The sequence below is a fragment of the Panthera tigris genome, chromosome C1, assembly GCF_018350195.1.
Source record: "Panthera tigris isolate Pti1 chromosome C1, P.tigris_Pti1_mat1.1, whole genome shotgun sequence".
NCBI classification, from domain to species: domain Eukaryota; kingdom Metazoa; phylum Chordata; class Mammalia; order Carnivora; family Felidae; genus Panthera; species Panthera tigris.
Genome location: NC_056667.1, coordinates 125314327 through 125339034, shown reverse-complemented (window position 1 = coordinate 125339034; position 24708 = coordinate 125314327). Strand labels below are relative to the sequence as shown.

Sequence of the window (24708 nt, the reverse complement as noted above, 5' to 3'; positions counted from 1 at the left end):
CTACCAAGCAGGCTCCTCACTGTCAGCATGGAGCCCTGAAGGTCTCGAACTCACAAACTATGAGATCATGACCTGAGCCAAAATCAAGAGTCGGATGCTCAAATGACTGAGCCACCCAGGCACGCTATATTTTTAGCTTTTTTAAAAAATTTTATTTTTAATTTTTTTAAATTTATGTCCAAATTAGTTAGCATACAGTGCAACAATGATTTCAGCAGTAGATTCCTTAGTGCCCCTTACCCATTTAGCCCATCCCCCCCCCACAACCCCTCCAGTAACCCTCAGTTTGTTCTCCATATTTATGAGTCTCTTCTGTTTTGTCCCCCTCCCTGTTTTTATATTATTTTTGTTTCCCTTATTTTCATCTTTCTTGTGTCTTAAAGTCCTCATATGAGTGAAGTCATATGATTTTTGTCTTTCTCTGACTAATTTCACTTAGCATAATACCCTCCAGTTCCATCCATGTAGTTACAAATGGCAAGATTTCATTCTTTTTGATTGCCGAGTAACACTCCATTTTATGTATATACCACATCTTCTTTATCCATTCATCCATCGATGGACATTTGGGCTCTTTCCATACTTTGGCTATTGTTGATAGTGCGGCTATAAACATGGGGGTGCATGTGTCCCTTTGAAACAGCACACCTGTATCCCTTGGATAAATGCCTAGTGGTGCAATTTCTGGGTCATAGGGTAGTTCTGTTTTTAGTTTTTTGGGGAACTGCCATACTGTTTTCCAGAGTGGCTGCACCAGCTTGCATTCCCATATTTTTAGCTTTTTGAGGAACCTCCGTACCATTTTCCACAGTGGCTGTACCAGTTTACATGCCCACCAATACTACATAAGGGTACCTTTTTCTCCACATCCTCACCAACACTTGTTCTTTTTTTTTTTTTAATTATTTTTTGTTTTTAGAGAGAGCACATGTGCAAGGAGGGGACAGGCAGAGAAAGGGAGAGAGAATCCTAAGCAGGCTCTTTGCTGATAGTGCAGAACCTAATGCAGAGCTTGATCTCATGAACCGTGAGATCATGACCTGAGATGAAATAAAAAGTTGGATGCAACAGAGCCATCCAGACACCCCTATTTCTTGTGGTTTTAATATTAGCCATTATGACAGGTATGAGTTGATGTCTCATTGTGGCTTTGGTTTGCATTTTCTTGATGATTAGTGATGTTGAGCATCTTTTCATGTGTCTGTTGGCCATCTGTCTTTTTTGGAAAAATGACTATTTAGGTCCTTTGCCCATTTTTAATTTTTTTTTAATGTTTTTATTTATTCTCGAGACAGAGACAGAGCATGAGCAGGGGAGGGGCAGAGAGAGAGGGAGACACAGAATCTGAAGCAGGCTCCAAGCTCTCAGCTGTCAACACAGAGCCCAACGCGGGGCTTGAACTCACGGACTGTGAGATCATGACTTGAGCTGAAGTCGGACACTTAACTGACTGAGCCATCTGGGAGCCCCTTAGCATTTAAAAGAAATTTTTTTAATGTTTTTTCCTTTGCCTATTTTTAATTGGAATTTTATTATTATTATATTATTATTATTATTGGTGTAAACTTGTATAAGTTCTTCATTTATTTTGGATATTAACCCCTTATTGGATATATCATTTGCAAATATCTTCATTTTGTTTTTTTGGTGGTTTCCTTCACAATGCAAAAGCTTTTTATTTTGATGTGGTCCCAGTAGTTTATTTTTGCTTTTGTTTCCTCTACCTGAGAAGACATACATACAAAGATGTTGCTGAGATTGATGTCCAAGAGATTAGTGCCTATATTTTCTTCTAGGAGTTTTATGATCTCGGATCTTGAATCCAGTTTGAGTTCACTTTTGTGTCTGGTGTGAGAAAGTTGTCCACTTTCATTCTTTGGCATGTAGCTGTCCAGTTTCCCCAGAACTGTTTATTGAAGAGATTGTCTTTTCCTCATTGTATATTTTTGCCTCATGCCTTGTAAGCATGAGTTTATTTCTGGGTTCTATTCTGTTCTATTGATCTATGTGTCCATTTATACTGTTTTGATTACTACAGCTTTGTAGTGTATCTTGAAATTTGGGATTGTGATACCTCCAGCAAGTTCGGCTGCCCATTGCTTGAAAAGCCATTACTCAAGAGCAAATTTTTTCGTTTGTTTTTTAAAAGTTTATTGATTTATTTTGAGAGAGAGAGAGCGCATGTGCATGACCAGGGGAGGAGCAGAGAGAGAGAGAGGGAGAGAGAATCTCAAGCACGCTCCCCACTGTCAATGCAGCTCTGGTCATAGGGATGGATCCCATGAACTGTGAGATCATTACCTGAGCTGAAATCAAGAGTTGGACACTCAACTGATTGAGCCACTCAGGTGCCACTCAAGAGACAAATTTTGATTAGAAAGGAATTTGAGCTTTAATCTGAAGGCTGGCAACCTGAGGAGAAGGTGAACTCTTGTCCAAAAGCTGACTCCGAGGGGCCTCTGGGTGGCTCAGTTGGTTAAGTGTCCAACTTTGGCTCAGGTCATCATCTCGTGGTCAGTGAGATCGAGCCCTGAGTTGGGCTCTGTGTTGACAGTGTGGAGCCTGCTTGGGATTCTCTGTCTTCCTCTCTCTGCCCCTCCCCCACTCACACTCTATCTCTCCCTCTCAAAATTAATGAATAAATCTTTATTTTATTTTTTAAATGTTTATTTTTTGAGAGCGTGCACATGCAAGAGATAGAGATAGATTGAGTGGGGGAGGGGCAGAGAGAAAATCTGAAGCAGGCTCCCGGCTCTGAGCTGTCAGCACAGAGCCTGACACAAGGACCACAAACCATGAGATCGTGACTTAACCAACTGAGCCACCCAAGCACCCCACTAAATAAAACTTTAAATTAAAAAAAAACAAAACAAAAGCCAACTCTGAGGTTTCTGCCTGGAGCAGGAGTTTTTAAAGAGGTTTAGGGTGGTTAATCAGCAAACAGAGTGCAGTGGCCTGCAACCTTTCTTGATTATATGAAGACTTGATGCCAGCTACAAAAGTTATCTCAGTGTTTGTGGGTTGTGCAACAGAGTCTGGTTCTTGTTTCATGATATGCAGTAGTACTCTGTTCTTTCTGCAGAGAAGGGCTGGGTTTATAGATAACAATGAGAGGTCAGTAAAATCATTTGTGTGGCCTAAAAAAAGAAAAACATTTTGCTAAAAAAATTTTAGGCTAATGAGAAAGCCAAGGTGGCTTCAAACAGAATTGCTGGCTTCTGTGACCTGGGAAAGTTCTGGTCCTTATTCCTCAAGATCAGTGGTCTGCAATCTCAAAGAAAGTAAATTAGTTCTGTTACGGATCAAGGGACTCAGGTCAGCAAGTAAGGAATGTTTTATCTTGAGGCAAGTTAACACATAAGATCATCTGGAGTGCTGTTACCTTTGATAGGGATTGCATTAAATCTATAGATTGCTTTGGGTAGTATGCACATTTTAACAATGTTGATTCTTGGACTCTATCAGTATGTAATAGCTTTCCTTTTATTTGTGTCAGTGTTTTATAGTTTTCACAGTGCAGGTCTTTTACCTCTTGGTTAAGTTTATTCTTGGATATTTTATTTTTTATCAGTTTCTAATAGTTTTTTGGTGGAGTCTTTAGGGTTTTCTATATATAAGATCTGCAGATAGTGAGTTTTACTTCTTCCTTACCAATTTGCATGGCTTTTACTTCTTTTTGTTGTCTGAGCTGTGGCTAGGACTTTGAGGACTATGTTGAATAAAAGTAGTGAGAGTGGGTATCCTCTTGATACTGACCTTAGAGGAAATGCTTTCAGTTTTTCACCATTGAGTATGATGTTGGTTGTGGGTTTTTCATATATGGCTCTTACTAGGTTGAGGTATGTTTCCTCTGAACCCACTTTGTTGAGAGGAAAACATCCCACTTTTATTTTTTTTTTTTTTTTTTTTTTTTTTTTTTTTTTTTTTTTTTACATTTTAAGAGCTTACACATATGTTTATTTAAGATTCTCAATATTCATACCAAAGAGAACATCCCACTTTTAAACTGGGTAAAAGATCTGAACCCACATCTCACAAAGAAGATATACAGATGGCAAATAAGCATATGAAAAGATTTTCAACATTTTTATGTCATAAGGGTGTTCTTAGTAGTAGTTTATCACTGCAAAAGAGTGGAAGCATGACTGTCCTTGAATTGAATTGCAATGTAATACTGTTCAGCTAGTGAAAGGAAGAAGGCATCCAAGTGTTGAAAGGGAAACAAAACAAAACTGTCAACTAAGAATGCCTGGCAAAGTTGTCCTTCAGAATTGAAAGATAAAGAATTTTCTGGACAAAGACAATCTCAAGGAGCTCCTCACCACTAGACTGGCCTTACGCGAAATGTTAACGGGACTTCTTTAAGCTGAAATTAAAGGGTACTAATTAGTAACAAGAAAACATATGAAAATATAAATCTCACTGATAAAGGTAAGTATGTAGTAAAAATCATAACAATCTAATGTTGCAAAGGTGTTGGGTTAATCACTTCTAAATCTTGTGTGAAGGTTAAAAGAAAAGCATTATTAACTGTAACTATAATAATTTGTTAATGGATACATAAGATAAAAAGATGTAAACTGTGGTATGAAAGACATAAAACGTGGGGGCTGAGTTTAATTGTAGAGCTTTAGAATGCATCCAAACTCATCAACGAAGATAGACTGTTATAAAAAGAAGGCAGCTTAAATGTGGAATGGTCACCAAGGTATTTAGTAGAAAAAACAAGCAAGATGCCACTGTCTGGGTAAAATGAACAAAGGAATCTGCACATGTAAGTACTTGTATTGTCCTAGATGATCTCTGCAAGAATATCCAAAAGAACAGTTAAAATGGGTTCCTTTTTAGGATAGGTTGAATTTGATCTTTTTGAACTCTTCTAATATATTCATGTATTGACTTTTCAAAAAAACTTAAAAATTACATGCCAATACTGAACTCTTGGCTTTCTGAACTAATGGAAGGGAAAAGAACTATGAATGAATACAAGGCAAGAGGGTAATTTTGAAAAAATTATATTTGGTTTTTAGAATTCAGCCAGAGGTACATGAACCACAGATGTTTATCACCCCTCCAAGACCAAGTTCATTTTCAGCAGCCCAGATGAGACCACCATAAATGAAGTAAGTAGAATAAGGCTACCCTGGTATCATCACTCTGCTCAATCTCCATAACTAGCTTTACACATTTTGCTCAGTATTTTAAATTAAAAGAGCTTCTGGTAAAGGTAAATTATAGACTGGAACTGTTTTCCAGAATAGGTAAGTTCTCATTCAGTTTGAAACCCCTGTTCTTATAGTTTTGCCCCTTTGTCTATTTCCCATCCTCCAACTCTGAACAAGCCTTTCTATCCTTAGAGACTCAGCCCAACTTCTGTGCAGATCTGCTCCAGTTTGAATCCAAATGAATTTTTCTTAATGAAACTTCTATAACTCCTAATATATTGCTTAGTAATTATTCCATGAACACGTGTCTTGCCTCTTTAATTGGACTATAAACTCTCTAGGGATTATGGGATATATTATATATATATGTATGTATGTATGTATATATGTGTATATATGTATGTATGTATATGTGTGTGTGTGTGTGTACATATCACTTATTTTTTTGGACTCTAAAGCATTCCCAGTCCAGTTGTGGACCAATGGAAGGTGTTAAAAGTGAATGAAAACAGGTTATTTGGGCCCCATTCACATATACTTGCTCAAAGTGGAGAACCTACCTCAGCCCTCCAGGATGAGTCTGGTTTTGGTCTTTCTCCATATAAATCATGAATGACATTTGGTTTTTATTTCTGCCATTAATTTAAAAAGCGCTGGGAAAATCATTTTTGATTTGCACATGAAATAATATATTGCTTTTCAGAATGAAAACAAATTCTGTGACTCATTTTTGTTATGAATAATTTAGAACATTTGTGTATATCCTATTTCTGGATAAAATAGTTCAAAATAAGATTTTAGTAATGCATGTGTGATACATATTTAAAAACAAAAATATCTTCTTGAATGTTTGTCTTTGTAGTAAATGCAAGTCATTCAAATTGTTTTCTCTCAAGACCCAAAAATGCTAGGGCATTGCCAGCTTTGAGTCTATCCTGCAAAAGAAAAAAAAGTTTTATTTTATTTTGTTTTGTTTTGGGGGGGGGGGGGGACAGAGAGAGAGAGAGAGAGAGAGAGAGAGAGAGAGAATCTTAAGCAGCTCCACACTCAGCCAGAAGCCCAGTGTGGGCCTCAATCCCATGACCCTGGGATCATGACCTGTGCTGAAGTCAAGAGTGGGATGCTCAACCAACTGAGCCACCCAGGTGCCCCAAGGTTTTTTTTTTAAGCATTATTTAATGGTTGTTTTAAAATACTTATTGAGTGTCTTTATCAGGTTTTTAAAAGATGAATTTCCCAATGTGAGAGAAAAATATTAGCAAGTTAAACAATGAATCTCTTGACCCCTGTTTTGCCCCACGATTTGAAATCTGTTTCAAACTTGGTCATGGGAACAAAGGAGAATTATAAGGGGGGAGAGCTCTCTTAGGAAAAAACGCCTTTCTTTGGAAACCTCTGCAGGACCCTCTAGTGGGTTTCAAGGACTATTTAGAGGCAAATACAGTTGACCCTTGAACAACAGGAGTTTGAACTGTGTAAGTTCACTTACATTTGGATTTTTTTTGAATAAATATATTGGAAAAATTTTTTGAGATTTGTGACAATTTGGAAAAACTCGCAAACTGTGTAACCTAAAAGTACTGAAAAGTTTTTTAAAAAGTTAGGTGTTATTGTAACATTATGGTGTATAATACATGTAATATACAAAATATGTGTTAATTGACTGTGTTATTGGTAAGGCTTGTGGTCAACAGCAGGCTATTTGTAGTTAAGCTTTTGGGGGGTCAAATGTTATACATGAATTTTGATGTAGGAGTTAGCATCCCTAACTCAGTGTTGTTCAAAGGTCAACTGCATAGAGAAAAGGTACACTGTAGGTCTGTGGGACAGGAGAGCTGGAGACAGTGCCCAGAAATCTTGTAGCCATCCTCCAGTTTCTAGGCATATGTGTTATCCCTTCACATGGCCCTGAATAAAAGGTAAGCTCTTTTGGTACAAGAAAAGTGACAGATGAAGCACCTCAGAATATGGTACAAGTATGTATATTTATAGATTTCAGATGAGAAAAGGACTCTGAAATTTTTCTTCACTTTCTTCCCAGTTATAGACTAGGTCAGCTCCACAAAGAAACTCCTGTGACTTAAGGGGTAACTTTTGTGATACCCTAATTGATATACATCCAGCTTGCAAAGGGCAGGCAAGAATGGAAGGAAATGTATGGAGTTGTGTAACATTTGTGGATATTAATGCATTTCAGTGTATCTTAACGGCTTCAGGGTTCTCAAACAGCCTTGGAGAGTGGGTGATTTGAGCAGGGACCTTTTATTCAGGGTTCTTCCTTGATCCACACTTGGACCATTCCCTCTAAAGAAAGCTTTTAGAAGTGACTCTTGCTGCTCTGAGAAACTATGTGCTTTACCTTTACAAATAGGTTGGGACCAACTACCGTTTGAAGAAGATACATTTTGGCGTGTTGGATTTGGGATTGGGTCCATGTGCTATAATCCAGTGGTTAATATTGCCTTTGGTAAATCACCCAGCATCCAAATCTTGTTTTCCTCCTCTGCATCTGCATACTGGAATGCAACTACCTGTCTACCTCCCAGTGTTGTTATGGTCATCAAATGGGTTTATTTATTTCATTTAAAAAATGTTTTAGTGAGATTTACCTTCATATGGCTCAAAATTAGAAAGATACAAAATGGACGCTTCCTTTCACTACTGCCACCCAACCAGTACTTTTTCTTCCCAGAGTTATTAGTTTCTTGTCTGTTTTTCCCAAAGGTATTTATGCATATATAAGCAAATACTTGTATTTAGGTATATAGGTTTTTTCATAAATGGTTAGTATATTATACACAAATGGAAGTACACTATATGTGTTGTTTTGTACCTTGCTTTTTAAACTTAATATATCTTGGAAATTGATTTTTAATTTTTTTTATACATTCCATTGTATGGATATATTATTGTTTATTCCCCTATAGATTCTTTTCAGTCTTTTATTATAAACAGTGTTACAGTGAGCAGTCTTTTAAGGAATGTCATGAATTTGTGACAGTGTAAAATTTTCATGCAAGAGTTTTTAAAAACTTTGACCTTAAAAGTCATAAGCATGGGGGCGCCTGGGTGGCTCAGTTGGTTAAGTGACTGACTCTTGATTTTGGCTTAGGTCATGATCTTGAACCCATGGTGGGTTCCATGCTAACAGTGCAGAGCCTGCTTGAGATTCTCTCCACTCTGTCTGCCCCTACCCCTGCTCATACTTTCTCTCTCAAAATAAATAAAGAAATATTAAAAAACATCATAGCACATAAAATTAAAAAACTAGAGGTATAAAATAATAGTAGCTATTATTCCATTAAAGTTTTGTAAGTTCTTTTTTTTTTTTTTTTTTAACTTTTTTTGAGAGAGAGAGAGAGCACAAGCAGGGGAGAGGCAGAGAGAGAAGGAGACAGAATCCCACACAGTCTCCACACTGTCAGTGCAGAGCCAGGTGTGGGGCTTGAACCCACGAACTGTGAGATCTTGACCTGAGCCAAAATCAAGAGTCAGATGCTTAACCGATTGAGCCACCCAGGCGCCCCTCCATTAAAGTTTTAATCGGGATACTTAGGATAATTTGATTTCAGTTTAATTTTGGTTACCTTTATAGAAAGTTTTTCATTTTCAATGTTTGTTGCAAAAAGAAAAATAAAAAAAAAAAAAACCTTACTACATACAGCTTCCTACTTTGTTTATTTATTTATTTATTTATTTATTTTTTTTAATTTTTTTTTTTTTAACGTTTATTTATTTTTGAGACAGAGACAGAGCATGAACAGGGGAGGAGCAGAGAGAGAGGGAGACACAGAATCTGAAACAGGCTCCAGGCTCTGAGCTGTCAGCACAGAGCCCGACACGGGGCTCGAACTCACTGACCGTGAGATCATGACCTGAGCCGAAGTCGGATGCCTAACCGACCAAGCCACCCAGGCGCCCCTGTTTATTTATTTTTAAGCTAACTTAAATGTTTATTCTGAGAGAGAGAGTGGATGTGCCTGAGTCGGGGAGGGGCAGAGAGAGAGGGAGAGCGAGAATCCCAAGCAGGCTCCACGCAGTCAGCATAGAGCCCAATGTGGGGCTCAGACCCACCAAGCGCGAGATCATGAGCTAAGCTAAAATCAAGAGTTAGACACTTAGCCAACTGAGCCACCTAGGCACCGTGCTTCCTACTTTAAATAAGTGAATATTTAACAATCCAAGACTTTCAGTGCTTTACGACGGGTAAGTGGCAAAGGGGAGACTTTCTGTAGAAAGCAGTCTGAAGTTTCCTGGTTAATAATTGTCCCTATGTCTTCATCTTTGGCCACCCTTGACCCCAGTTGTGATTAATGGCGAGGCCCTTAGGAAGAACTTATTCTGTTGAGGGGTAGGGGTGAGGAAGGGAAGAGGATGACAAAGGAGAGGGGATCTGGGGACACAGCATCTCATTATAAACTCATCTGACTTCATAAGCCTAAAGGGCAGAATAGGCAGTGGCAGCATTATAGCACATTTTAGTATCATTTACCCACCCTAAAAGTCAAATGCCGAAAGAAGAAAATTGTTACTTGAGAGTTCTGGTTCTTTGAGTTCTGTTAATCAAGACTTTAGTCTTAAGATCCAAATAATGGGAATCATTACAATTTTTGAGATTGGTAGATTTGTTACAGAAATATTAAAGGAAAAACTTAGGCATTTTTCTTATTCATCTAACATGTAAACATAAATGTGTTATTGTGATACGCTTCTTGACAGTTTTCTTTCTCTGCTTTATGAATTTAGTTGTACTAGGTTGGCTTTCAGCTTTTTAAAAAAGTAGTTAAAAAAATTTGAATTCCAGTTAGTTAACGTACACTGTTGTATTAGTTTCAGGTGTATAATATAGCGGTTCAGTAGTTTTTACTTGGTCCTCATCAAGATGTTGTACTGTTAATCCCTTTTACGTGTTTTACTCATCCCCCAACCTACCTCACTGTGGTAACCATCTGTTTGTTCTCTATAGTTAAGAGTCTGTTTTTTGGTTTCTTTTTTTTCTGCTTTGTTCATTTGTTTTGTTTCTTAAATTCCATATATGACTAAATGGTGTTTGTCTTTGACTCATTTCATTTAGCGTTATACTCTAACTCCATCCATGTTATTGCAAAAGGCAAGATTTCATTCTTTTTTTATGGCTGAGTAATATATATGTGTGTGTGTGTGTGTGTACACACACACATATATAAACCACATCTTCCTTTGCTCTTTAACAGTTTTGCTATTTCCAATAACAGTTCTAGGAATATTAGGTGTAATATTTCCCTTGTTCTTTGTTGTCACGTATCAAAGTACATACTCTGAAACCAAAGAATTAGAGCAGGAAAACTCAGGGAAAAGACCATGAAGTAAACGGCATATACCTTTGTTTCTGCATCAAATTCTTCTATGGACTCTATTAATTTTCCAGGTTCCAGCTCCCCTAGTGGAAAGGGGTAATCAGTTCCCAAAATGACTTTATCCTGAAAAAAATTTTATATACAGCATCAAAGAACCTCCTCTAAATACAATTATATTAACATATTACAAGCACTCCTATGATAAAATAACAAATTCCTTCCAGTTAATAGAAACAAACTGATCTAAAATGTTAAAGATTTAATGAATTCAAAATGTATTCTGACATTTTCTCCAGCAGGTGTCGCTATTGGGTTTCTTAAAGTTGCAAATCAACCCCCATCCTCCCTTCTTAAAATAACTGAATATATAATTCTCAAATATAAGAAGCAAGTATTTATTCAATAAAGCATGCTGATATCTTTAGACAAAATAAGGGTTCTGTATTCCTTAGAATGACATGTTGCAATTGATCCCATATATGTGTGTATATATATATATATATATATATATATATATACACACACACACACATATATATATATATATATATATATATATATATCCCATATGTATATATTTTAAAGACTTTATTTTTAAGTAATCTGTACACTCATTGTGGGGCTTGAACTCACAACCCTGAGACCAAGAGTTGCATGCTCCATGGACAGAACTAGCCAGGCACCCCTGGTCCCATGATTTTTGAAAACATGCTAGAGTTGGAAGGGAGAAAATAAAAAACAACTGGATAAAAAGTAAAGACAAACAAAAACCAATCCCCAAATAATTCCTATCTCTATAAACTGAACCAGTCTGTTTTTTTTTTTTTTAATGATGTAGCTTGAATCTCTGTTTGATACTTTGTACAACAAAGTACAAAGGCTTGTCCATCTACAAATATATAAAGTGGTATGTCAAGCAATGTGTTAGAATCTAGATTATCCTGGCCAACAAACAGAAACGTTCTCTGTCTTCAGAGAACTTGTAATTCGGTAAAAAAGAGTGACATTAAATCAATAATGGAAATCTATTAAAATAAAATAAGAAAAACACATTTTCAACCAGAAATTTTACTTCTAGAAATGTGTAGGGCGCCTGGGTGGCTCAGTCGGTTAAGCGTCCGACTTCGGCTCAGGTCACGATCCCACGGTCCGTGAGTTCGAGCCCCGCGTTGGGCTCTGGACTGATGGCTCAGAGCCTGGAGCCTGCTTCTGATTCTGTGTCTCCCTCTCTCTCTGCCCCTCCCCCGTACATGCTCTGTTTCTCTCTGTCTCAAAAATAAATAAAAACGTTAAAAAAAATTAAAAAAAAAAAAAAAGACATGTGTTCCACTAATACACTTGTAATGGAAATATATATGAGAAAATTAATTGCAACATTATTTGTAGCATCAAAAGACTAGCAAACTAAATTATAGCATATCTAAGAAATAAAGAGGAATGAGGAATACTTACCTATGTTGAAATGGAATAATCACTGAGTTATATTGTAAGGTAGAATGATGTTGAAGTTAAATTGTAAAGAGAAAAAAGTCTAGGACAATGTATCTGCTATGCTCATATTTCTGTTTTTAATAAGGAATATATAGATACGCAAATGAATGTTTGTATGTATGCAGTCTATTTAAGGAATTGTACCCAAGAAACAAGTAACATTAGTTGCCTCTGGAAAAGAACATTAGGATTTGGGGATGGAGGAGATCCCTTCTCCCCCTTCTGGAATGTAATTAGCTTAATACAAATATACCTTTTAAAAATATATAATTCAGTGGGTTTTAATATATTTTTGTATTTGTGTAATCATTTCCATCATCTAATTCCAGAACATTTTTATCATACCAAAGTTAATCCCATACCTGTTAACAGGCACTTCCCATTCCCTCTTTCTTCCCTTCCTAGGGTAAACTAATTTACCCTAGGAATTGCCTGCTCTGGACATTTTATGTAAACAGAACAATGTATTATGTTGCCATCTTTTGTTTAGTGTACTGTTTTCAAGGTCATCCATGTTGTAGCCTAAATCAATACTTCTTTCCTTTTTATGTGGAATAATATTCCATTGTATAGATGTACCATGTTTTATTTATCTGCTTACCAGATAATGGACATTGGGTTGTTTCTACTTTTTGGCTATTATGATAATGCTGCTCTGAATACTTTTTTAAAAAATTTTTATTTATTTTGAAAGTGGGAGAAAGCATGAGTGGAGGAGGGGCAGAAAGCGAGCAGGTGAGAGAGAATCCCAAGCAGGCTCTGTGCTGTCTGCAGATTTCATGACTGTGAGATCATGACCTGAATAGAAATCAAGAGCCAGATGCTTAACTGGCTGAACCACCCAGGCACCCCTCCTCTGAACATTTTTGTGCAAGTTTTTACATCAACATGCTTTCATTTCTCCTAGATATACACTTATCAGTGGGGTTGCTGGGTCATGTGGTAAGTCCATGTTTAACATTTTGAGGAGCTACTTTTCACAGTGGATGCAGCATTCTGCATTCTAACCAGGAATGTCTGAGGATTCTAATTTCTCCAAGTCCTCATCAACACTTGCTATTGTCTGTCTTTTTAATTATAGCCATCATAGATATAAAATAATATCTCACTGTGGTCTTAATTTACATTTCTCTAATGAATAATTATCTTGAACATCTTTTCATGTGTTAATTGGCCATTTTATGTCATTGGAGAGATATCTATTCAGAACATTGTGTCTATTCAAGCCCATTTATTTTTTATAGTTGAGTTGTAAGAGTTTTAAAATACTTTCTGGGGGCGCCTGGGTGGCTCAGTCGGTTGAGCATCCGACTTCGGCTCAGGTCACGATCTCGCGGTCCGTGAGTTCGAGCCCGGCGTCGGGCTCTGGGCTGATGGCTCAGAGCCTGGAGCCTGCTTCCGATTCTGTGTCTCCCTCTCTCTCTGCCCCTCCCCCGTTCATGCTCTGTCTCTCTCTGTCCCAAAAATAAATAAACGTTAAAAAAAAATTTGTTTAAAAAAAAAATAAATAAAATACTTTCTGAATGTTAGAGGTTTATCAGATATATATCTACAGATATTTTGTTCATTCTTTGGGTTATCTTTTCATTTTACTAGAAGTATATATGAAGTACAAAAGTTTTTAATTTTGATGAAGTCTAATTTATCTAAAAACTTTGGTTCCTTATGCTTTTGGTGTCATATTTAAGAAACTATTGCCTAATCCAAGGTCACAAAGATTTACAACTATATTTTCTTCTAAGTGTTTGTAGTTTTCCTTTGTCCATTTAGGTCTCTGATCTATTGGGGTTCATTTTTATGTGGGGTATAAATAAGCGGTACAACTTAATTTTTATTTTTTTGCATGTGGATACCCAGTTATTTTCCTGCTATAAGTTGAAAAGACTATTCTTTCCTCATTTAATTCCATTGGCACCTCTGTTCTAAATCAGTTGATCTTTATGTCTGCCCTATGCTAGTACTACACAGTTTTGACTACTGTAGCTGTGTAAAAAGTTGTGAAATTAGAAGTGTGAGTCCTTCAACTTTGTTCTTTTTACATTGGTTTTGTCTATTTTGGGTCTGTTGCTTTTATATATGAATTTTAGGATCAGCTTGTCAATTCTGCAACAGAAAAAAAAGGCACCTGGATTTTTGATAGGGATTGCATTGAATCTGTAGGTCAATATGGGGACTATTGCCATTTCACAGTATGGAGTTTTCCAATCAGTGAACATGAGATGTCTTTCTTTTAAGTTTTTATTTAAATTCCAGTTAGTTAACATACAGTGTAATATTAGTTTCAGGTGTCCAGTATAGTGATTTAACATTTCTATGCATCACCCACTGCTCATCACAAGTTCACTCTTTAATGAACATAGGATGGCTTTTCATATTTTTTTAATGTTTATTTATTTTTGAGAGAGAGAGAGAAGAGAGAGAGAGAGTGAGTGAGCAGAGGAGAGGCAAAGAGAGAGGGAGACACAGAATCTGAAGCAGGCTCCAGGCTCTGAGCTGTCAGCACAGAACCAGATGTGGGGTTCAAACTCACGAACTGCGAGATCATGACATGAGCCAAAGTCAGTCGCTTAACTGACTGAGCCACCCAGGCACCCTGGAATGTCTTTTCATTTATGTAGGTCTTTGATTTTCTTTAGCAGTGTTTTATAGTTTAGTGCCCAAGTCTTGCACTTCTTTAGTTGGATTTATTCCTACGTATTTCATTCTTTTGAATGCTATTATAGATGAGATTTATAATATGGATTATTTTTATGGATTTTTCATTGCTAGTATATAGAAATATGATTAAGTTTTATATATTTATTTTGTTACCTACAGTCTTGCTGAATCTGTTTATTAGCCCTCATGGTTTATTTGTAGATTCTTTAGAATTTTCTTTTTTTTTTTTAATTTTTTAATGTTTATTTATTTTGGAGAGAGAGAGACAGAGTGTGAGTCGGGAAGGGGCAGAGAGAGAGAGAGAGAGAGAGAGAGGGAGACAAAGAACCAGAAGCAGGCTCCAGGCTCCACGCTGTCAGCACAGAGCCTGACCCGGGACTCAAACTCACCAGCCATGAGATCACCATGATCTCATGATCATGGCCTGAACCAAAGTCAAACGCTCAACTGACTGAGCCACCCAGGTGCCCCCCATTTCTTTTTTTAATTTTGTAATAATTTATTTATTTTGGGGGAGAGAGAGAGAGACAGTGTGTGAGCAGGGGAAGGGCAGAGAGAGAGCATAGGATTTTCTATGTATAAGGTCATGTCATCTGAAATATTTATGCTTCTTCCCTCCCAATCTGGATGCCTTTTATTTATTTTCCTTCCCTAATTTCCCTGGCCAGAGTCTCCAGTGCATCGTTAAATAGAAATGGTGAGAGCAGAACCTTTCAGTTCACCATTAAGTGTGTTAATGTTAGTTAGTTGCGGATATTTAATAGATGCTCTTTATCAGGTTGAGGAAGCTCTCTTCTTCTAGTTGTTGAGTGTTTTTATCATTCAAGGCTGTTGGATCTTGTTTAGTACTTTTCCTGCGTCTATTGAGATGATTTTGTAGTTTTTGTTCTTTATTCTATTAATATGCTATTGATTGGTGTGTGTGTGTGTCTGTCTGTCTGTTGAAAAACCTTGTGTTCCTGGGATAAATCCCAGTAGGTCATAGTGTATAATTCTTTTTATCTGTTGCTAGATTGAGTTTAATAAATATCATTGGGGAAATTTGCATCTGTATTCATAAAGGATATTAGCCTGTAGTTTTCTTGTGATTACTTGGTCTGGTTTTGGTATCAGCGTGATGCTGGCTTCATAGAATAAGTTAGGAAGTGTTTCCTTCATTTGTATTTTTTCAAACGATTTGTGATGGATTGAAGTGGTTGTAATTCTTTTTAAATTTTTTGGTAAAATTCACCAGTGAAGCCATCTGGTCCTGGGCTTTTTTTTTGTGAGACATTTTAAAATTATGAGTTTAACCTCTTTACTTGTTACAGGTCTATTCAGATGTTCTTTTTCTTCTTGAGTCAGTTTCTGTCATCTTTCTAGGAATTTCTCCATTTCATTTAGGTTATCTGATTTGTTAGCATATATTTGCTCATAGTTTTTTCCTATAATTCTTTTTATTTCTGTAAGATCTGTAGTAATGGCCTCTCTTTCATGTCCAATTTTAAGGTTTTTTTTAAGTCTTTTTTTTTTTTTTTCAGTTTATTCATTTTTGAGAGAGAGAACAGGGGAGTGTCAGAGAGAGAGTGGAAGAGAGAGAATCCATGCAGGCTTCACTGTCAGTGCAGAGCTTGATGTGGGGCTCGAACTCATGAACTATGAGATCATGACCTGAGCCAAAATCAAGAGTCAGATGCTCAACTGACTGAGCTACGCAAACACCCTCGTTACAGCCTTTCTAGGAGAAGGATCCCATCATTGTCCCCATTCAACAGACGAGGAAACAGAGATGAAAACTAACTTGCTTAGAGTTGCACAGCTAGTATGTGGTAAAGCAAGGCTTGTGTCTCCATTTTTTCCACTCAGCTGAGAAGTGGGATAGAAATTATCTCTAGCTCTGAGCCAAAGGCCTGGTACAGAGTAGATGTTTATTGAATTAAATTGGACCACTACTATAATTTTATAACTGATTCCGGTCTCATCCATTTTAATCAATATCTAACACTGGAGAGAGTGCTGATTTGAATATAAATCTGATCATGCCACATCCCTGCTCAAGCTCTTTCAATAATTTCCTCTTGTCCAGAAGGTGCAACCCAAATTTCTTAGCAAGGAACAAAATGCCCCCAGTAAATGTGAGAAAAAAAGTTGTCCCAAATCTAAACTGGGGCAGAGCTTTGTGGCCTGATATGGCTATCTATTCTGCCTGGTGAATAATGAGCATTCTTTTTTTAAAAATTGAGGCATAATTGATGTATAACATTATGTTAGTTTCAGCTGTCTTGCATAATGGTTCGATACTTGCATATATTATGAAAACGATCACCGCAATAAGTTAACATTTGTCACCAAACATAGATTAGCATTCTTGATAAAATACTTGGATAATTTTTTTTGGTAGACTTTAATGAGTTTAAGAGCTCCTAGGACATACCCTAGGAAGACTATTAGTCTTCAAACTAGACTAAGAATTGTAACCAATAATGTAAAGAGGCTAATTGTCCTTGACTAGATAGTTATCTTCTTTCTTAAAATCCAGTCTAAAAATAACTAACCATCTTTTCCCCTATAAAATATCTCTGCCAGGATTCTTTGAATTGGACTTTTCAGAAAGCCTGTTTTTGAAACATGTTTGAAATAAAACTCTGACATGCATATAATCAATCTGAGAGTGGCTTTGCGTGTTGAAGGAATGAATACTTGAATGTATGAAAGAGGGAAGTTTGATTGTTACTAGGCCTGAAATATTAAATATATTTTAAGTTTGTTTATTTCTTTGTTTACTTATTTTGAGAGAGAGCGAGCGCAAGCATGAGTGTGGTAGGGGCAGAGAGAGAGAATTCCAAGCAGTCTCCTCACTGCCAGTGCAGAGCCTGATGTGGGCCTCAGACTCACAACCCATGAGATCATGACCTGTGCTGAAATCAAGAATCAGATGTTTAACTGACTGAGCCACCCAGGTGCCCCTTAAATATATTTTGAATATGCTAAATTTGACCTCTTATAAGAATAAACGACACTTTACCAGAAAAAAAAAAAAAAGATTTTCCTAGGTTTTATGAATACATTTACATGAAATAATATGGGAAAGTGTATAAGAAAATTAGAGGAAGGCCATGATGGACTAACAACTCTATTTCTAGATTCTTGTATTCATTACTGTAAAAAACCAAGCAAATACACCTGCTGATGGAAGCCCTAAAGACCCGAAGTTATGTCTACTCACATCTGTGCCAACAGCTGATCTCCTTCTGCACTGCCTGTTTTATATTCACTGGAGCTTCATTTGTCCTTATTTCTGCTCCTCTTGCTAAAGCTGTTTACAATTCTAAAACACAACATGATTTTAAAAAGTCCCATGCTATATTACATTTGTTAACTACATTACATGAAATTGAAATTTAGAAATTTATTTTGCTTTCTAGTCAAGAATTCTTCCATTCCCAATATTATGGCCTTCCTGGATACAAATACATTTGGTGGTGGGCGGGGGGGGGGGTGTTGTCCCATTTTAATATGGAGAGAGCAAAGAATTTTAAAGCAAAAATAAAAACCACTTCTCTGCATTTTAATCCTTCTTGGTTAGGATACTTCCCTGCTCTCCTAGCTAACTTGATTATGTATGCCTTTTGCCAAACTCCAAACTCATGGTTTGGCAGTATTCAATTATTATTTAGTAGCTATTGTTCACAGTTCTTCTCTATAGGAGTTTAATTACCCACTTATGATAATCTGGTTTGTTAATTTTTCATACCCTTTATCTGTACAACTTTTATTGATACTGTCTGGTAAATTTTCAACCATTTCTAACTTGGTAGGAATTTCATAAGGGAGAATGAAGTGGGCATAGAAGAACTGGAAATGAAGTTCTAATTAATGGAATTTCTTGTTCAGAGGAAGAAGAGAGAGTAGCAGGGAAGAGGTGGGGAGAAGAAATTCCTCAAAGTGTAGTCCTGAATGATGAAGGTCACATACTCTATTGCTTAATAGCAACCTCCACTTGATAGATGCTTAATAAATACTTCTTGAGTTAAAAATACTTTTTATATTGCTATTTTTACCACCTGTTATCTCATAACTACAAATTGTGTTTTAGAGGGATTACCTGGAGAATCCTGGTTAAGGAGGCATAAAGTATGGACTTGGATGACTGTTGCCCCGTTTCCAAGCTCTTGGGGAAACCCAAGCTCTCATGACATCTCAGGTTCCTAAGTAACATACCAGATTCTGACTTCCCCAAAGCTAGAACTTTCTTCTGTCTTCTTTGGTCTAGGATTCTATTCCCCTGGGATCCACCATGCTCATGAACCAATTTTTAAGGATATCTGTGCTAATGTAACATTTGACAACATCTACATTTTAGAGGACTTTTCTAAAGAGTCTGTAAACCCAAAGGAATAATTCTAATGGTGGGCCTTTTAGTTACCACGGCTGCTTCTTCTGGGATCCTGAAATTATACTGTCTACATAGACAATGGCTTTCTTTATTAGGCAATGGATAATCCTGATTGATTTCTCAGCACCAACACTACCCCAACATACGTTTCCCTCCTGAAAGCTGGTAACACACATTCCCTATGAGGTCAAAAACTTACTGAGAGGATAGTAGTAATGATTAATATTCCTGCCAGGGAAAAGAAATAAACTGCTCACCTGCTGGGATGTACTAACTTCTCACATTTTCAGGGAATGCTGCAAACACTGAAAGATGTGGCTTGCTAAATAAATTCAAACAGTAGAAGAGAGTTCATTTGTCTTCTAGATAAGGAACAATTAGCTATCATCTCATTAGCCTATTCCATTAGTAGCATATGCAGTAAATACAACATAACTCTATTATAATGTAGCTTATTACAAAAATTCTACCTTACCAAGGATTCAGTTTCCCTGAGACATAATTTCCTAGAGGAGGAGCCTGGTTAATTTAATCAATGCAAAGTAAGATTAGCCTTATATCTGCAAAACCATTATACAAACTCAATTAAACAGACATTAACTTAATACCTCCTATTTGTAAAGCACTAGAGTAGGTGATACAAATTGCTGACATTTGTATAGTCTTTTGGCATAGTATTATATCAGCTCCTCGCATCAACTCTGCATGGTTTTATCATTTCCATTTTACATTTGAGGAACCTGAGGGTGAGAGGGATAAATGACTTAATATGAAATGTCACCTGAGCATCAGAGGAGAGGAAGAGGGTGGTGGAATAGGAGGATACTAGGCTTGCCTTATCCCATGAACACAGCTAGATAACTGTTAGATCATACTAAATACCCCAGAAATTGACCTGAAAACTGACAGAACAAACCCCTCAATTAAAGGGAGAGAAGAGCCACCCTGAAGAAGATAAGAAGTGAGGAGACGTGGGTTAGGGGAGAAGCAGTTCATGGCTGCTGTGGAGGGGAGGGAGCTGCTGTCATGGAGACGGGCGAGAGAGAGCAGCACACAGGGGAACACACAAAGAGAATGTTACCCCAAAACCATTGGCTTGGAAAATGAGAGGGACTGAATTTTATGAGTTCAACAACAATCAAGGCTTAAAGCCTGGAGTTTTAAAGGTCAGAAGCCTTGGCTGGGATAGAGCTGGGAGAGCACTGTACTGCTCCTGGAGAGAAGTCAGGCAAACAACCCAGGGGCAGACAGCATGGAAACAGTGATCTGAAGAGCTCCAGGGACACACAGAGGGGAGGTTATTTGCTCTTCTTGGAGCACATCCGTGAGAGGCAGTGTTCATGGAGACACCTCTCTGGGAACAAAGGAGCAAGCCCATGCCATTTTCCTCCCTTGCCCCTCAGCATAAGCACAGAGCCATCTGTGGGAAGCAGCACAGTGCAGACACTGGCTGCCTAACTTGCTTACACCAAGCCCCACTCCCACACACTCTGGAAGAACCACCCTTCTTAGTCAATGCTTGCCTCAGTCACAGCATAGTGGCCCCTCCTTCATAAGACCAGCACAAACTCCAGCCTATACCACATCTCCCAACCAGGGAGTTTTGCATGGCTTCAGTTCTAGTGGAGGTGGTTAACAGATTTCATTTCACAAGCAGGCCACAGACCACGTAGCTAAAACTCGCCACATTCCAGTCAGGGACCAAACACTGCCCACAGCTGGCAAGTAGAACCTCTGCAGATGGCTGGCATGAAGGATAGAGCAGCCATAACACAATAGCAGAGTGCAGGTAGCACACACCAGAGACACTCCCTGAAGTGCCAGGCTCTGGGCACTACATGACCTCTTTTTCATAAGCTATTACTTCTAGGAGCAGTAGATGTAACTGGCTTTTCTAACAGAGAGGAGGCAGAGACTTAGACAAAATGCGAAGATGGAGGAATGTATCACAAATGAAGAACAAGATAAGGCCACAGCCAGAGATCTAAGTGAAACATATATAAGTAACATGCCTGAAGGACAATTTGAAGCAATGATCATAAGGATACTTACTGGGTTTGAGAAAAGAAGACATTAGTGAGACCCTTGCCACAGAGATAAGAGTTAAAAAAGAATCAGAGATCAAGAGAGCAGTAAACGAGATTAGAAACACACTTAACACAGTGAACAGCAGACTGGAAGAAGCAGAGGAACAAATTAATGACCTAGAAGACAAAGTGTTGGGAAGCAATGGAGCTGAACAAAAGAAAGAACTATGCAAAAATGAAAATAGACTTAGGGAACTCAGTGACTCCTTCAAATGTAATAACATTCATATTGTAGGAGTCCCAGAAGAAGAGAGAAAAGGGGGCAGAAAATTTATTTGAAAGAATAATAGCTGAAAATTTCCCTAATCTGCAGAAGGAAGCAGACCTTCAGATCCAGAAAGCAGAGAGAACTCCCAATAAAATCAACAAAACCAGGAGCACCTGGGTGGCTCAGTCAGCATCTGACTTCGGCTCAGGTCATGATCTCCTGATTCATGAGTTCAAGCCCTGCATTAGGCTTTCTGCTGTCAGTGCAGAGCCTGCTTCAGATCCTCTGTCCCCTCTCTCTGTCCCTCCCCTGCTCATGTGCTCTCTCGCTCTCTCTCTCTCTCTCTCTCTCTCTCTCAAAAAATAAACATTAAAAAAAAAACAACAAAACCAGGCCAACACCGAGACATATAATTAAATTTGCACAATATAGTGATAAAGAAAAAAAATCTTAAAGACAAAAGAAGTCATTAACCTACAAAGGAAGATCCATAAGGCTAGCTGGAGATTTCTCAACAGAACCTTGGCAAGCCAGAAGGGAGTGGCATAATATATTCAAAGTGCTGAATGAGAAAAATCTGCCACCAGGAATACTCTATCCAACAAGGTTATAATTCAGAATAGAAGAGATAGTTTCCTAGATGAATAAAAACTAAAGGACTTCATGACCCTAAACCAGCCTTGCAAGAAATATTAAAGGGGATTCTTTGAGTGGGAAGGAGAAACCAAAAGTGATAAAGGCAGGAAACACAAGGCAGAAAAAATGAGTATTTCTGTAAAAATCAGTCAAGGAACTCAAATGCACAAAAAGGATATAATATTTAATAACACATATCTGAAATAGGAGGAGAGGAGAAGAGAATGGGTTCAAACTTAAGCAACCATCAACTTAATATAGACTGCTATTTCAGAAGAGGTTATTTACACCCTAATGGTAACCATATATTAAAACCACTAATAATCATGCAAAGAATAAGGAGAAAGAAATTCAGATATATCAGTAAAGAAAATCAGCAAATCATGAAAGAGAGGAAGACATGAAAGGATCAGAGAAAATCTCCAGAAACAACCACAAAATAAATAATAAAATGGCAGAAAATAATATCTATCAATAATTACTTTGAATGTAAATGGACTAAATGCATAGGGTGTCAGAATGGATAAAAAAACAAGACCCATCTATATGCTGCCTTGAGACTCATTTTGGACCTAATGACAACTGCAGATTGAAAGTGAGAGGATGGAGAAACATTTATCATGCAAATGGATGTCAAAAGAAAGCCATAGTACCCATATTTATATTGGAGAAACTAGACTTCAAAACAAAGACTGTAACAAGAGACAAAGAAGGGCATTATAAAATAATGAAAGAGACAATCCAACAAGAAGATAGAACAATTGTAAATACTTATGCACCCAAATATGGGACATGCTAATGGGGCCACCAATTATATAAAACAATAACAAACATAAAGGAGCTAATTGATGATAAATAGTAGTGGATTTTAACACACCACTTAAGCCAATGGACAGTTCATCTAAACAGAAAGTCAACACATAAACAATGGCTTTGGATGACATATTGGACGAGATGGACTTATCAGATATATTCAGAATATTCCATCTTTGAACAGCAGAATACACATTCTTTTAAAAAATGGTTCTTTTTTTTTTTAAAGTTTATTTATTTTGAGAGAGAGGAAGAGAGAGAAAATCCCAAGCAGCTCCACACTGTCAGTGTAGAGCCTGATGCTGGGCTCGAACTTATGAACTATGAGATCATGACCTGCACCAAAATAAAGAGTCAGACACTTAACTGACTGAGCCACCCAGGTGACCCAGAATACACATTCTTTTCAAGTGCATGTGGAACATTCTCTAGAATAGATCACATATTAGGTCACAAAACAGGACTCAACAAATACAAAAAGACTGAAGTCATACCATGCATCTTTTCTAAGTACAATGCTATGAAACTAGAAGTCAACCCCAAGAAGAAATCTGGAAAAAACACAAATACATGGAGGTAAAACATCATGGTAATAAACAATGGATGGATCAGGTAGGAAATCAAGAAATTAAGAAATACATGAAAGCAAAGAACATGAAAACATCAAAAGCTTTGGGATGCAGCAAAAGCTGTCCTAAGGTGGAAGTATAGAGTAACACAGGCCTACCTCAAGAAGCAAGAAAAATCTCAACCTAATCTTACACCTAGAGGGGCTAGAAAAAGAACAAGAAATGAATCCTAAAGCCAGCAGAAGGAAAGAAATAATAAAGATTAGAGCAGAAATAAATGAAATAGAAACCTAAAAAAGCTATAGAACAGGTCAATGAAACCAGGAGCTGGTTCTTTGAAAAAAAAAAAAATCAATAAAATCAATAAACTTCTAACCAGACTTATCAAAAAAAAAAAAAAAAGAGTGAGTGAGAGAACAAGAGAAAGGACCAAATAAATAAAATCACAAATAAGAGGAGAAATAACAACCAACACCACAGAAATACAAACAATTATAAGAGAATATTATGAAAAACTATATGCCAACAAACTGGACAACCTAGAAGAAATGGATAAATTCTTAAAAACATATAACTTACCAAAAGTTAAACAGGAAGAAATAGAAAACCTGAACAGACTGATAACCAGCAAAGAAATGGAATCAGTAATCAAAAGACTCTCAAAGAACAAAAGCCCATGGCTAGATGGCTTCAAAAGTGAATTCTACCAAACATTTAAAGAATTAATGCCTATTCTTCTCAAACTATTCCAAAAAATAGAAAAGGAAGAAAAACTTCCAAATTCATCTTATAAGACCAGCATTACCCTGATACCAAAACCAGATAAAGACTCTGCTAAAAAAGAGAACTATAAGTCAATATTCCTGATGAACATGGATGCAAAAATTCTCAATAAAATATATAGCAAACCGAATCAAATAATACATTAAAAAATTTATGCACCCCAATCAAGTGGGATTTATTCCTGGTTGCAAGGGTGGTTCAATATTCACAAATCAATCAATGTGATTCGTCACATGAATAAGAGGAAGGAAAAGAACTATATGATTATTTCAATAGATGCAGAAAAAAGCATTCGACAAAGTACAACATCCATTTATGATAAAAACCCTCACTCAACAAAGTAGATTTAGAGGGAACACACCTCAACATAGTAAAAGCCATATATGAAAAACCCACACAAGCATCATCCTCAGGATGAAAAACAGAGCTTTTCCTCTTTTGTCAGGAACAGGACAGGAATGTTCACTCTGACCACTTTCATTCAACATAGTACTGGAAGCCCTAGCCTCAGCAATTAAACAACACAAAGAAATAAAAGGAATCCAGATTGGCAAGAAAGAAATAAAACTTTCTCTATTTGCAGATGA

General features: G+C 37.1%; 1 protein-coding gene and 1 long non-coding RNA gene across 6 annotated transcripts in view; one reads left to right on the top strand and one right to left on the bottom strand.

The window, feature by feature from the left end:
• Positions 1-24708, top strand: part of LOC122240897 — a 63688-nt gene that overhangs the window by 3559 nt on the left and 35421 nt on the right. For all 4 annotated transcript variants that reach the window (XR_006220667.1, XR_006220668.1, XR_006220666.1 and 1 more), the window contains exon 2: positions 5031-5123. This is a non-coding gene — a long non-coding RNA (uncharacterized LOC122240897). The remainder of the gene's footprint in view (positions 1-5030; positions 5124-24708) is intronic.
• ACMSD (aminocarboxymuconate semialdehyde decarboxylase) overlaps positions 5709-24708 on the bottom strand; it is a 54168-nt gene continuing 35168 nt past the window's right edge. For both annotated transcript variants that reach the window (XM_042994321.1, XM_042994322.1), the window contains 2 exons: positions 10526-10624; positions 5709-6100 (listed from right to left, as the gene is read on the bottom strand). In XM_042994321.1, coding sequence (XP_042850255.1) covers positions 6038-6100; positions 10526-10624 — 162 coding nt within the window. In that variant the 3' untranslated portion in view covers positions 5709-6037. The remainder of the gene's footprint in view (positions 6101-10525; positions 10625-24708) is intronic.